Below are 13769 nucleotides of genomic sequence, written 5' to 3'. Positions count from 1 at the left end.
AGTGCCCTACTCCTTTGAGCCACAGGTGCTGCCCCTCCTTTTTTTTTTTCACAAAAAAATTGTACTGGCTTGGCACCTATAGCTCAAGTGGCTGGGGTGCCAGCCACATACACCGGAGCTGGCAGGTTTGAATCTAGTCCGGGCCCGCCAAACAATGACAACTACAACCAAAAAAATAACTGGGCATTGTAGTGAGCACCTGTAGTCCCAGCTACTTGGGAGGCTGAGACAAGAGATTGGCTTAAGCCCAAGAGTTGGAGGTTGCTGTGAGCTGTGACGCTATGGCACTCTACCCAGGATGACAGCTTGAGACTCTGTCTCAAAAAAAAAAAAGATTGTATTTACTTAGAAGCATTTGGAATGTCAACAAAACAGCTGCAACTTTTGTTTTTTTGCAATTACAGAGTGATATTCAGTTAACAGAATAACAATTATTTCATATAAGCTCCATCAGAGACAACTGAAGATGAAAAGTCTATCATCCCCATACATAACTAATTTATGCTGTGCACCAACAAGAACCTGCTTTAAATTTCCATGCCCATTTATAACCCCCATACTGTACCAGGCAAGGTTAGTGGCTGTTGAAAATACCACCAGGACAGGGCTATCTAAAAACATATTTGGTAGTGTGTTAACTATATAAAAAAAAGACACTGCATAGTTTAAAAACAAATCTTACAAAGCCTTACATTTCAATTTTTTTTCTTCAAAAGGAGTATGGTTCGGCATCCATAGCACAGTGGTTACAATGCCAGTCATATACACCTGAGGGTGGCAGGTTCAAACCTGGCCTGGGTCAGCTAAACAACAATGACAACTGCAACAAAAAATAGCTGGGTATTGTGGCAGGTGCCTCCCAGCTAATTGGGAGGCCGAGGCAAGAGAATCACTTACGTAAGCCCAAGAGTTTGAGGTTGCTGAGAGCTGTGACGTCACAGCACTCTACCAAGGGTGACATAGAGACTCTGTCTCAAAAAAAAAAGAGTGAGTTATGTACAGGAGGGTTAAATGCTTTATAGATGAGAAACAAAAACTTCGATAGAACCAACTTATCCATCTTTGTCTTCATCTTCCTACTCTTCATTTTCCTCTGCTTCCTCCTCTTCCTTCTTTTTCTTGCCTTTTTCAGCCTTGACGACTCCCTTTTTGCTGCATCAGACTTTCCTTTAGCTCGGTATGCAGCAATATCCTTTTTGTGTTTTTCCTTCAGCTTTGCAGCCTTCTTTTCATAAGGCTGCTTGTCATCTGCAGCAGTGTTATTCCACATCTTTCCCAGCTTCTTTGCAACATCACCAATGGATAGACCCAGATGTTCTTTGATTTTTGGGTGATACTCAACAGAACAAAAAAAAGGCGGAAAGAGACCTCTTGGGTGCATTTGGATCCTTGAACTTGTTTTTGGTTTCCCTTTTAGGAAGGACATAGGTTTTCATTTCTCTTTCATAACGGGCCTTGTCCGCCTTTGCCATATCTTCAAATTTCCCTTACTCTTTAGCAGACATGGTCTTCCACCTCTCAGAGCACTTCTTAGAAGACTCTGAGAAGTTGACTGAAGCATCTGGATGCTTGTGCTCCTCTCGAAAAGTTTGCACAAAGAATGCATATGATGACATTTTGCCTCTCGGCTTCTTAGGATCTCCTTTGCACATGTTTAGTTATTTTTCCTCAGCAAAGTGGTGTCACTCAGTGCCCATCTGGCTTTCACTTACCCTGGCGCTGTTTCTATGGATCTCAATGTACTACAGTGGCTGTCCTGGCCTGTGTCTTTTAGCATTCGGATTGTTCATCTCTCTGCTTTCTGGTACTCTAAACTGAAATTTATGTTCTTTTGTGAAGTATTCAGATAATTCCTTCTTGTACTTTCTTATGTTTCTTACGAGTTTTCAGTCAGGCCTCCACTTGTCCAGAAGTACTTTGAGTGGCATCTAAACTGTCTTCCTGTAGTGACCCAGTGACTGTCATGCTTCCACCTGCTCCTAGGATGGAAATCACTAAAGTTAGTGTAGGGAGCAAGCAGTAGGTCCTCATTCTCTTTGTCAACCGTCCCAATCTCCCCAGGCTTCCTCTGTGGCCCTGGGTAGTTTATTGAATGTCTCTGGGCCCTGTTAGGCAGGTAAATACTTCTACCTCTTCCTCAAAGATGAGTAACCAGACCTTAATAGGGTTTAGGGGCTCAGCACATTTTTGAGATCTTTATTTTAGTGTTCTGTTGCAGGAAGTTTTTTGTGTGGGAGAATGTCATGAAATGATTTATAATGGGGTTCAGGAGAAGTTTAGTATGAGATGTTCAAAGGGAAAGATGATAGTACTCTGGGAGCTGGAGGTGGAAGGATGCCTTGAGCTTAGGAGTCCAAGACCAGCCTGAGCAAGAGTGAGACCCTGTCTCTATTGAAAATAGAAAAACTAGCTGGGCATTGTGGTGGGCACCTGTAGTCCCAGCTAATGGGGCGACTGAGGCAGGAGGATCACTGAACCCAGCAGTTTGAGGTTGTTGTGAGCTAGGCTGAGGCCATGGCATTCTAGTCTGGGCAACATAGTGAGACTCTGTCTCAAAAAAAAAAAGAGAGAGAGAGAGGGTCATTGTGAGTAGCCATAGCAAGTCTTAGAAATCCAGAAGCAATAAGGTGTTTTCTTTTATTTATTTATTTGTTCGTTTTGTTTTTTGAGACAGTCTTACTCTAGTCTTGGGTAGAATGCCATGGCATCATAGTTCACGGCAACCTCAAACTGTTGGGCTTGAGCAATCCTCCTGCCTCAGCCTCCTGAGTAGTCGAGACTACAGGTGTGCTTTATGATATACGGCTAGTTTTTCTATGTTTACTAGTAGAGACAGGGTCTCACTCTTGCTCAGGCTGATTTCTTTTCTTTTTTTTTTTTGTAGAGACAGAGTCTTACTTTATCACCCTCGATAGAGTGCCGTGGTGTCACACAGCTCACAGTAACCTCCAGCTCCTGGGCTTAGGTGACTCTCTTGCTTCAGCCTCCCAAGTAGCTGGGACTACAGGCGCCCACTACAACGCCCGGCTATTTTTTTGTTGCAGTTTGACCAGGGCCAGGTTTGAACCCTCCACCCTTGGTATATGGGGCCAGCGCCCTACTCACTGAGCCACAAGTGCCGCCCCTTCAGGCTGATTTCAAACTCCTGAGCTCAGGCGATCCACCCACCTTAGCCTCCCAGAGTGCTGGGATTACAGGCATGAGCCACCACCTGGCCAACAATATGGTATTCTAAAGTCTTTGTGCAGGGTTTGTTCTCTTTGTTTGAGACAGTCTTACTTTGTTGCCTTTAGTAGAGTGCGGTGGAGTAGCAGCTCACAGCAACCTCAAACTCTTGGACTCAAGTTTTCTTGCCTCAGCCTCCTGAGTAGCTGGGGCTACAGGCGCCTGCCACAACGCCTTGGGTATTTTTTGAGATGGGGTCTTGCTCCGGCTGAGGCTGGTCTCAAACTCATGAGCTCAGGCCATCCACCCACCTTGGCCTCCCAGAGTGCTAGGATTACAGGCCTGAGCCACTTGCACCCGGCTTCATACCGGATTTTGTTTTGTTTTGTTTTATGCTTTTAAACAATAAACTCAGGTTGTCAGTATAGTGGAAACAATCTGTGACATTTAAAGAGAAGTTGAATTTTCTTCCTATAGCTGATCTGGCCTTCAGTTCTATTAGCTTTAGGATATTTCACCTGCCATTGCCACTCTCTTGTTAGCCACTTTTTGTTTGTCACAGATCTGAAAATTAGAATATGCTTATGTAGTTTTATAAGTAGAATCATCTTAAACTTGGATACAATTTGTTTATTTTCAGATTGTTGCCATTGGACCCATTGCCTAAGATGTAAAGTTTAAATGTGCCTGAGGACTCCATGAAAACCTGTATATCCATAGTGAGGTGGTCTGTGTGGTCTGCCAGAAAGGACATAAGTCTTCATGGTCAGAAGATGAGGGAGATGGTCAGGAACTTGAAAGAGGCAATAAGAGTTTGGAACAGAGATAAAGAGGTAGAAGTGCTTAGGGGTGGGGTGCTTAAGTCTTTTATTTTTTATTTTTTAGAGACAGAGTTTCACTTTGTTGTCTTTGGTAAAGTGCAGTGGCATCACAGCTCACAGCAACCTCTAGCTCTTGGGCTTAGGCGAGTCTCTTGCCTCAGCCTCCTGAGTAGCTGGGACTATAGGCCCCTGCCACAACACCTGGCTATTTTTTGTTGCAGTTTGGCTGGGGCCGGGTTTTTTTTTTTTGAGGCAGAGCCTCAAGCTGGGTAGAGTGCAATGGCATCATGCGGTAGCATCACAGTTCACAGCAACCTCCAACTCCTGGGCTCAAGCAAGTCTCCTGCCTCCGTCTCCCAAATAGCTGGGACCACAGGTGCCTGCCACAATGCCTGGCTATGTTTTTTGGTTGCAGCCATCATTGGTTGTTTGGTGGGCCTGGGCTGGATTCGAACCCTCCAGCTCAGGTTTATGTGGCTGGCACCTTAGCTGCTTGAGCCACAGGCGCCGAGCCGCTGGGGCTGGGTTTGAACCTGACCCCCTTGGTATATGGAGCCAGCGCCCTACTCACTGAGCCCCAGGTGCCACCTGGTGCTTAAGTCTTTTTCTTGGTTGAGTTTGGCATCTTGGAAAGCCAGAAGGAACAATAATCTCTGAACTCTGTTTAGAATTATATTTGTATCATTTTCACTAACAGTAGCTCCTGTAGGTATGTTCTGGATAAGTATTATTTCCAGCTGAGGAGTGGGGAGGTTAAATAAGCTTGATTTCTCTGCCAGTAAGTGTAAGTGGCAGAGCTGAGACTTAAACCCATGTTCCTTTTTTTTTTTTTTTTTCCTTTTTTGAAAACAGTCTCAGTCTGTTGCCCAGGCTTGAGTGCTATGGCATCATAGCTCACAGCAACCTCAAACTCTGGGGCGATTCTCTTGCCTCAGCTTCCAGAGTAGCTGGGACTACAGGTGCCCACCACAACACCCAGCTATTTTTAGAGATGAGGTCTCCCTCTGGTTCAGGGTGGTCTCGAACTCGTAAGCACAGGAAATCCACTTGCCTTAGCTTCCCAGAGTGCTAGGATTACAGGCATGAGCCACTGTACCTGGATTAAGGCTGGTCTTGAACTCTTGAGCTCAAGGAATCCTCCCAGAGTGCTGGAATTATAGGTGTAAGCCACCATGCCTGGCCCAAACTCATGTTTCTGATTTTGTGCCTTGCTCTCAGCAATGTATCATGGGGGATCTAGTCAGGTAGAAAGCCTGGACAAACAGCTCAGCTATGGTGTGCTACAAAAGCATGAACAGTGGAACTGGTTTGGGTCCTGGTTCCCATTAGTCCTAGCTATTGTTTAATCTCTCTGATCCTTATTTCCTTTGCCCATAAAATTGAGATAACACACATAATGCTTACCTTGAAATATAAGGGTTAAATTATAAATTATGAATGAATCACCTGATATGTAGGAGGTCCCCAATAGATGTTTATTCCTGTCTTTGTCACCCTTTCCTTTATCCCTCAAATTTAGGTACAAAGACAGATTTCCCTCATGGATTTTTTTGACAGTAGTTAATAAAAATTGTCACATACTGGCTACTGGGAGGTAGCCTTTGCTGTTGCTATCAAGAGTAGAGAATATACACTTGAAAAATGTCATGTTTACAGAGCAAGCACAGATGGACCAGAGTTAATATGATGCCACCTCAAACAAGTGAATGATGCAGGGACACAGGCTGAGAAAGAGCCAGGTGAGACTCATCAGAGAGATTGCCCAGCAGCTCTGAGTCAGGAAGTCTGGAATGCAGACTGACAGAGATGGCAGTGACACGGGCACAGTGGTGGGTGTAACAAGGGGATGGACTTAAGTGAAAGAAAGCACAAATGGAGAAACAGCAGATTCTTTAGGAAATAGAGAAACACTTTTATTTTAAATTGACAATATTTTTGGTTTTTTATTTTGAGGTGGGGTTTTACTGTGTTGCTCAGGTTGATCCTGAACTCCCAGGCTCAAGTTATCTTCCTGCCTCAACCTTGCGCGTAGATGGGACTACAGACATGAATCACTGCACCTGAGTTAAATTGACTACTTTAACCCCCCTCCCCCCCTTAAGTTGACAATTGTATTTGTGGGGTATAAATTGATGTTATGACTCATGAATAGGTGTCGAATCGTTAAATCAAGCCAATTAACATATTTGGTACCCCCAATGTTTATTTTTTTGTAGTGAGAACATTTGAAATTTCTCAACTTTTTTTTTTGTGTGTGGAGATAGGTTTTACTGTCACCTGAACTAGGGTGCTGTGGCATCACCGTAGCTCACAGTAACCTCAAGCTCCTGGGCTCAAGCCTGCTGAGTAGCTGGGACTACAGGTGCCCGATACCACACCCAGCTAATTTTTCTATTTTTTGTAAAAATGGTGGTGTGCCTCTTGCTCAGGCTGGTTTGAACTGGCCTTAAGTGATCTACCTTGGCCTCCCAGAGTGCTAGGATTACCTGTGCCAGGCCTGTCTTAGCAATTTTGAAATGTATTCTGTACTATTAACTGTATTCGCCACATTATGCAATTGATTTAAAAAAAAAAAAAACCACCAATGGGTGGCACCTATGGCTCAAAGTAGGGCGCTGGCCCCATATGCTGGAGGTGGTAGGTTTAAACCCAGCCCTGGCCCAAAAAAAAAAAAAAAACCCACCAAATTTATTACTTTTGTATGATATTTGATATATCCTTTGACCATGATCTCCCCATTCCCCCCACATCCCTCTAGCTTGTATTGCCCCACCCCCCCCACATTCTACTCTTTGCTTCTCTGAGTTTGGCTGGTTTAGATTCCATGTGTAAGTGATCAGTACAGCTGGCATTTGTCTTTCTGTGTCTGGCTTATTTCATGTAGCATAATGTTCTTCAGTTCCATCTGTGTTGTTGCAGATGACAGAATTTCCTTCTTTTTATTTTTATCTTTTTTGTCACCTGTAGTATCTAAAGAACCTTGTTTTTAAAGGCCTAATACTGTTCTTCTGTGTATCTATAAAACATTGACTTTATCCGTTTATCCACTGATGGACAATTTGGTTATTGTGAATAGTGCTGCAGTGACCATGGGAATGCAGATATCTTTTTGACAAACTGATTTCAAATCTTTTGGGTAAATACCTGGAAGTAGGATTGCTTGATCATATAGGTTTCCATATAGGCTGTACTAATTGAGGGGATGTATGAGCCATAATCAGTGCTCTTCATTATAGTTAAGTACTTCTCATTCTTCTTACTGGGTTTTATGTTCTTTCAGGGCATGTTCTTTTTTCATGTGGTAGTGATCTTTGGAGCACACTGGGTTAATGGTCTAGGTTGCACCTGTGGAGACTAGTGGTCATGGGCCCATTGCCCCAAGCCTTGCCTGAGATGCCATTTGGGAGACTGTATAGTACTTAGGGTAGTGTCTTGAATATAGTAGGTAATTATGATCAAAAGATCTTTGTAACAGACAAAAGGAACTTGTGAGATACGAGAAAAGCAGGCAGGCAGACAGTTTGAGTTTTTACAGCGAATGGAATGTTAGATTCTTGCTTTTTACAGGCCCTGGGAACAAATGGAAACATTTAAGGTGCTTGGTTTGGCAAGTAATTTTTATTTAATTAATTTATTTATTTATTTTGAGACCGAGTCTTACATTGTTGCCCAGGCCATAGTGCCATGGTTTCATAGTTGATAGCAACCTCAAACTCTTGGACTTAAGCGATCCTCTTGCCTCAGCCTCCCAAGTAGTTGGGACTACAGATGCCCGCCAAAACGCCTGGTTAGTTTTTCTATTTTTATTTTATTTATTTATTTTTTAGAGTCAGAGTCTCACTTTATCGCCCTTGGTAGAGTGCGGTGGCATCACAGCTGACAACAACCTTCAACTCCTGGGCTTAGGTGATTCTCTTGCCTCAGTCTCCCGAGTAGCTAGGAGCTCAGGCGCCTGCCTCAACACCTGGCTATTTTTTTGTTGCGATTTGGCCAGGGCTGGGTTTGAACCTGCCACCCTCAGTATATGGGGCTGGTGCCCTACCCACTGAGCCACAGGCACCGCCTGATTTTTTTTTTTTTTTTTTGAAGCAGAGTCTCATTCTGTTGCCCTGGGTAATTGCAATGGCATTATCATAGCTCACAGCAACCTCAAATTCTTGGGTTCAAGAGATCCTCTTGCCTTACCCTCCCAAGTAGCTGGGTCTATAGGTGCCCACCACAAGGCCTGGCTAATTTTTCTGTTTTTAGTAGAGATGGGGTCTCACTCTTGCTCATGCTAGTCTTGAGCTCTTGAGCTCAGGCAGTCTACCTGCCTTGGCCTCCCAGAGTGCTAGGATTACAGATGTGAGCCATTGCACTTGGCCTAAAGTTTGGATATTTTTTGCTGTGAGAGCTTGTCTCAGGAACAGTTCTGATGAATCATAAGGGTAACACAGATGACCTCCATCCAGTCTTGCCCCAAATCCTCACAGTCGTCTGCCTGCCTTCTTCCTGTGAGCAGTTCTATGTGGCAGACTATAGATCATACTTGAAGATAGAATGGATTTCTCAAGTGGCTTTGACCTTTAATGCCTCATAGAAGAGTAGTTAACACATCATTTAGTCCCACTGGATTTTCTCAGCCCTGTGGTTATGTAGTCTATGTAAGTGGTTTTAAAAGTGAAGCTGAGATTGGGTGAGATTGTGGGCCAAATCCCATTCATCTTCCAGTGGACAGATTTATAGGAAGAGGAATGAACATAGCTTTTTCTTTCCATGAAGGACCAAATAGGAAGAAATATTGTTGATTTAACAGAAAAGAAATTGATGCCGTGGAGGCTATGCCACAGGTGTGGAGGAAGGGGAGCTGTAGGGAATCAGTGGCTAAGGGAGGTCAAGGCATACCTGGTTCTCTGAAGCTATTCGAGATCAGGAAGGGAGCTCTGCTGTTGAATGGGGCATGGGGTGGGTACTCCTCTGCACAGAGATGGGGCACAGACAAGATGGCCTCAGTGGGGCAACTCTTTAGATGGCTTCCTCCATTGTCCCAGAAGTGTTTCCACCACTTAATGTGTTTCCTGCGCTGCCTCTAAGCAGTGAAGCCTTATTCCATTTCTTTTTCTCTTAGTCAGATTCCGAGGAGGATGAACCCACAAAGAAGAAAACTGTCCTTCAGGTAAGTTTTATTACTTCTCTTCCCATGTGGTTTCCTGAAATACAGGACTTATAATGCCCAGCAGTTTTCAAACCAGTTTTAGAGCAGACACAAGTATTTGAGGACTATTCAGCTTTGGTCTGTTTTCCTTCATGACTTTAAACCTTGTGCACCTCTGTCCTCTCTTCACTTTTCTGGCTTTTGCATGATGGTGTTTCCTTTCCTAGAGCACAGGCAGTGGTAGGGAGATTAATCATAACTCAATTCAGATCATTACATTTCATGTAAAAGGATTATTTAGGAAGGGTAGAAGAAATGGATTGATCAAAATGATGTTAGGGACCATCTATATTTGAAAATTGTCCATCTTCTTCCTGTCCTTATTAACCTGGAAAATGAACATTAAATAGCATGTACTGTTCTACGTGCTTTACCATCATCTAACTGATTTCATCTTCGTGATAGTGCCTAAGTCATAGAGTTATCATTACCCTCATTTCACATATGAGGAAACTAAGGAACTTGCCCAAGGTCAGACCACTAGTGTGGGCAGGGCTGGGATTCAGATTCAGGTGGTCTCACTATTGAGTCCAAGGTCTGATGGCTGCACTTGGCTCCTTCATAGTAAAGAGCAGAAGTCCTGTCTGGGACATGCTAGTAGATGATCTCCCTGCTGTCTGCTTCTGTTTCCCCTCCTCTTAGTATCATTATTCTGTCCCCCAGGAGTTTCCTTCTGCTCTTTCCACACTTACTGATTTATATACTCTGACCTCATGTTGATGATGTCTCAGGGAAAAGCAAAAGCAGTCCTGTTTTTAAAAAGTAGTTGTCTCATGATCAAGGTCTGTGGTGCTGAAGCTGCCCCTTCCCCTGACGGTGTTAAAGTGTCACTGGCATTTCTGGTCAGTCTTAAAAGGACATGGTTTGTAAGATAACCAGTGAGGAGGGTAGTGTGTCTGTATCCACAGTGAGTGTTAAGGAAGAGTCTTAGAAGAAGCTGGCATGTTGAGACTGAGTAAGGCCAGTCCTGTCATCAATGGAGGAGGTACACTGATGCCGAAGGAATCTCACAAGTGAGACCAGTCTTCCAGACAGTAGGGAGAGATGAGCAGATAGAGGAATTCTGAGCTTTTAAGGCAAGGGGGACTCAGCACTGTAGAGGACCTATGGAGCCGTGATCCTAGATATCTGCTAAGAAGTCAGACACTTTGAGAGACATACGCAGCCTGGCCCCTCAGGGTGCTCCGTATAAGCCTGAGTGTCTGGGTGCTGCCAGGCTGGACTGATCCAAATCTCTGGACATAGACAATGGAGAAGATTCCACTCCCTGGATGAGCAGTTCTACCTGGGCTGTTTGACTCAAGTCTTATTTTATTCATTCTGGGCATTTTTTGGCTGAGCGTGTTAGAATGTGTTGGTACTCTAGGAAAGCGACATAGTGACTTATTCCATTTCTTTTTCCAGTTGGCAACTCCCTTAGCCCTACATTTAGGCCAAGTTGGCCTTTTAGCATACAGAAAGCAGAATCTGAGGGATTCTTAGCAGTATTAGGAATTCGGGGTGGCTGGGCCAGCTAGCTTACAAATTGATAAATTCAGCACATGACTCTGGCATTAACAAGCTAATAAAGCACATCTGTATGTCTTTACCTGGACAGGCAAGGGAGCTTTTGAGATTTTTCTTTTTTCTTTTTTTTTTTTTTTTTTTGAGACAGAGCCTCAAGCTATCACCCTGGGTAGAGTGCAGTGGCATCACAGCTCGCAGCAAGTTCCAACTCCTGGGCTCAAGCGATTCTCCTGCCTCTGCCTCCCAAGTAGCTGGGACTACAGGGGCCCACCACAACGCCTGGCTATTTTGTGGTTGCAGCCGTCATTGTTGTTTGGCGGGCCCAGGCTGGATTCGAACCTACCAGCTCAGGTGTATGTAGCTGGTGCCTTAGTCACTTGAGCTACAGGCGCTGAGCCAGATTTTTCTTTTTTTTTGAGACAGAATCTCACTGTGTCACCCTTGGTAGAGTGCTGTGGTATGCCAGCTCACAGCAACCTCAAACTCTTGGGCTTAGGTGATTCTCTTGCCTCAGCCTCCCAAGTAACTGGGACTATAGGCACCTGTCACAACTCCCAGCTGTTTTTTTGTTGTAGTTGTCATTGTTGTTTAGCAGCCACAGCCAGGTTTGAACCCTCCTGCCTCAGTGTATATGGCCTGCGTCCTAACCACTGATTTACGGGCACTAAGCCTTTTTTTAAGACAGTCTCATTGTGTTGCCTAGGCTAGAGTACAGTAGCCTTAGCCCTGCTCAGAGCAACCTCAAACTCATGGGCTCAAGTGATCCTCCTGCCTCAGCCTCCTAAGTAGCTGGGACTACTGCCATGATGCCTGGCTTATTTTTCTTCTTTTCTTTCTTTCTTTCTTTCTTTTTTTATTTTTTTGAGACAGAGTCTCACTATGTTGCCCTTGGTCAAGTGCTATGATGTCATAGCTCACAGCAACTTCAAACTCTTGGGCTTAAGCGATTCTCTTGCCTCAGCCTCCCAAGTAGCTGGGACTACAGGCACCCACCACAATGCCTGGCTTTTTTTTTTTTTTCAGTTTTTGGCCAGGGCCGGGTTTGAACCCGCCACCTCTGGTGTATAGGGCTGGTGCTCTACTCCTTTGAGCCACAGGCGCCACCCTCCCCTGGCATTTTGTTGTTGTAGTTGTTATTGTTTAGCAGGCCCGGGCCAGGCTTGAACCTCCCAGCCCTGGTGTATGTGGCCAGAACCCTAACCACTGAGCTATGAGCACTAAGCCAGGCTAATTTTTCTATTTCCAGTAGGGATGAGCTCTCACTCTTCCTCAGACTGGTCTTGAATTCCTGAGCTCAAGTCATCCCCCTACTTCAGCCTCCTAGTGCGCTGGGATTACAGGTGTGAGCTATTTCAACCTGGCCAATTTTTTTTTTTTTTTAAATACACCATACATACATTCCTTTTTTGGCTGGTAAAACCACCTCTGAATGTATGATGGCACAAAATATACTAAAATAATGTATTTTTGTAAAAAGCAATAGTGTTAGTAGATTATTCTCAGGAGATCTGCAAGCTGAGTAACTCTGAGAAGAACTGAAGATGATTTTGCAAAATCTCTTTGTTGGCTAATGTTGGGTTCTGTGGCCTTAATTAAAAATAACTATAGTACTCAAGTTTAAAGGGGACTTTTCAGCTGAAGCCCAGGCTTCAATTTTACACATGGGAAAAGAAGAAGGAAATCCTGCCCTTTTTGCTTTAGGAGTGATAACAGAGTGATTTAAAGAGTTGGAAAAAACCGTCTTGAGCCCCTCTTAATCTCCGAACTCACTGCCTGCTTCTTGAACATGCTGGACCTCCTCTATTTTCTAGGTATCATTGGCAGCTGCTAAGAGGTCTGGGTTTGGTCAGCCTTTTGCCTCAGCCAGGGGAGGAGACTTTTGTCAACATGTATGAATGTCTCTGTGGACAGAGACTTTGTGTTTTCTCGATTTCGGGTAACAATCCAAAGGAAGGAGAGAGCTCCCTGTTAAGAGGTCCCTTTAGGATATGGAGACAGGTTGAGTGACAAGCTGGAGGTAGACCTCGGCTTTGTGTGAGGAAGGATGATAAAATATCAAGAGCTTTGTATTGGGAATTCTGGGAAGATGGCTTTGTATTTGCTGAAGACACAGAGTTGAAGAAAGTCCTATGGCAGAGGGCATTGGAGCTAAGTTGGGATGGAGTCAGGGAAAAGAGGAATGACATCTTACCTGAGGAGAAGCAGCCAGTAGAGCCACCTGAGGTAGGAGGAATTAAGCCCAGATTAGATGTCCTGAGTAGATGGAGGTAAGAAACAAACAAGAGCTAGTAAGATTTTGGGGCAGAGCACATGTCTGTAATTCTTGGTTTTGGTTTTGCTAGTATATAATAACATATCTCATTTGTCATTTTTCTTCCATCCTACCCCAACCTGGGCTCACCAGGGATCCAGCGAGGGGACTGGTCTGTCTGCCTTGCTTCCCCAACCTAAAAACCTGACTGTGAAAGAGACTAACAGGTTGCTCCTGCCCCATGCCTTCTCCCGCAAACCCTCGGATGGCTCTTCTGATACTAAGCCCTCTAGACTGGCTTCTAAAACCAAGACTTCCCCTCTTGCCCCTGTTGTGGGCACTACAACCACAACTCCGTCGCCCTCTGCTATCAAGGCTGCTGCCAAGAGTGCAGCTCTGCAGGTGACAAAGCAGATCACACAAGAGGAGGATGACAGTGATGAGGAAGTAGCCCCCGAGAACTTTTTCTCCCTCCCTGAAAAGGCCGAGCCACCTGGAGTCGAGCCATACCCTTACCCCGTCCCCACTGTCCCTGAGGAGCTGCCTCCAGGCACGGAACCAGAGCCGGCTTTCCAGGACGATGCAGCCAATGCCCCCCTTGAGTTCAAGATGGCAGCAGGCTCAAGTGGAGCCCCGTGGATGCAGAAGCCTGGGGATGACTACAGCTACAATCAGTTTTCCACATATGGCGATGCCAATGCCGCTGGTGCTTATTATCAGGTGAGCAGGAGGGATGGTGGGCAGGCTGGGAATATTGGAGCATGGTGATCAAGGAGAGCTTTGTGCCAGTAATATGGCTTCTGTATTAACTGAATTAATCTTCTGGTGTCTT

General features: G+C 44.7%; 1 protein-coding gene across 1 annotated transcript in view; it reads left to right on the top strand.

Annotated features, from left to right (window-relative positions):
* PRCC (papillary renal cell carcinoma (translocation-associated)) overlaps positions 1-13769 on the top strand; it is a 33494-nt gene that overhangs the window by 9059 nt on the left and 10666 nt on the right. The window contains exons 2-3 of the mRNA XM_003795240.3: positions 9094-9141; positions 13091-13657. Of these exons, the coding sequence (XP_003795288.1) occupies positions 9094-9141; positions 13091-13657 (615 nt within the window). The remainder of the gene's footprint in view (positions 1-9093; positions 9142-13090; positions 13658-13769) is intronic.

This window comes from Otolemur garnettii, unplaced genomic scaffold (assembly GCF_000181295.1).
Source record: "Otolemur garnettii isolate 467f Iridium unplaced genomic scaffold, OtoGar3 scaffold00091, whole genome shotgun sequence".
Lineage (NCBI taxonomy): Eukaryota > Metazoa > Chordata > Mammalia > Primates > Galagidae > Otolemur > Otolemur garnettii.
Note: the sequence above shows the minus strand (reverse complement) of the source record. Positions and strands in the feature narration are given on the sequence as shown.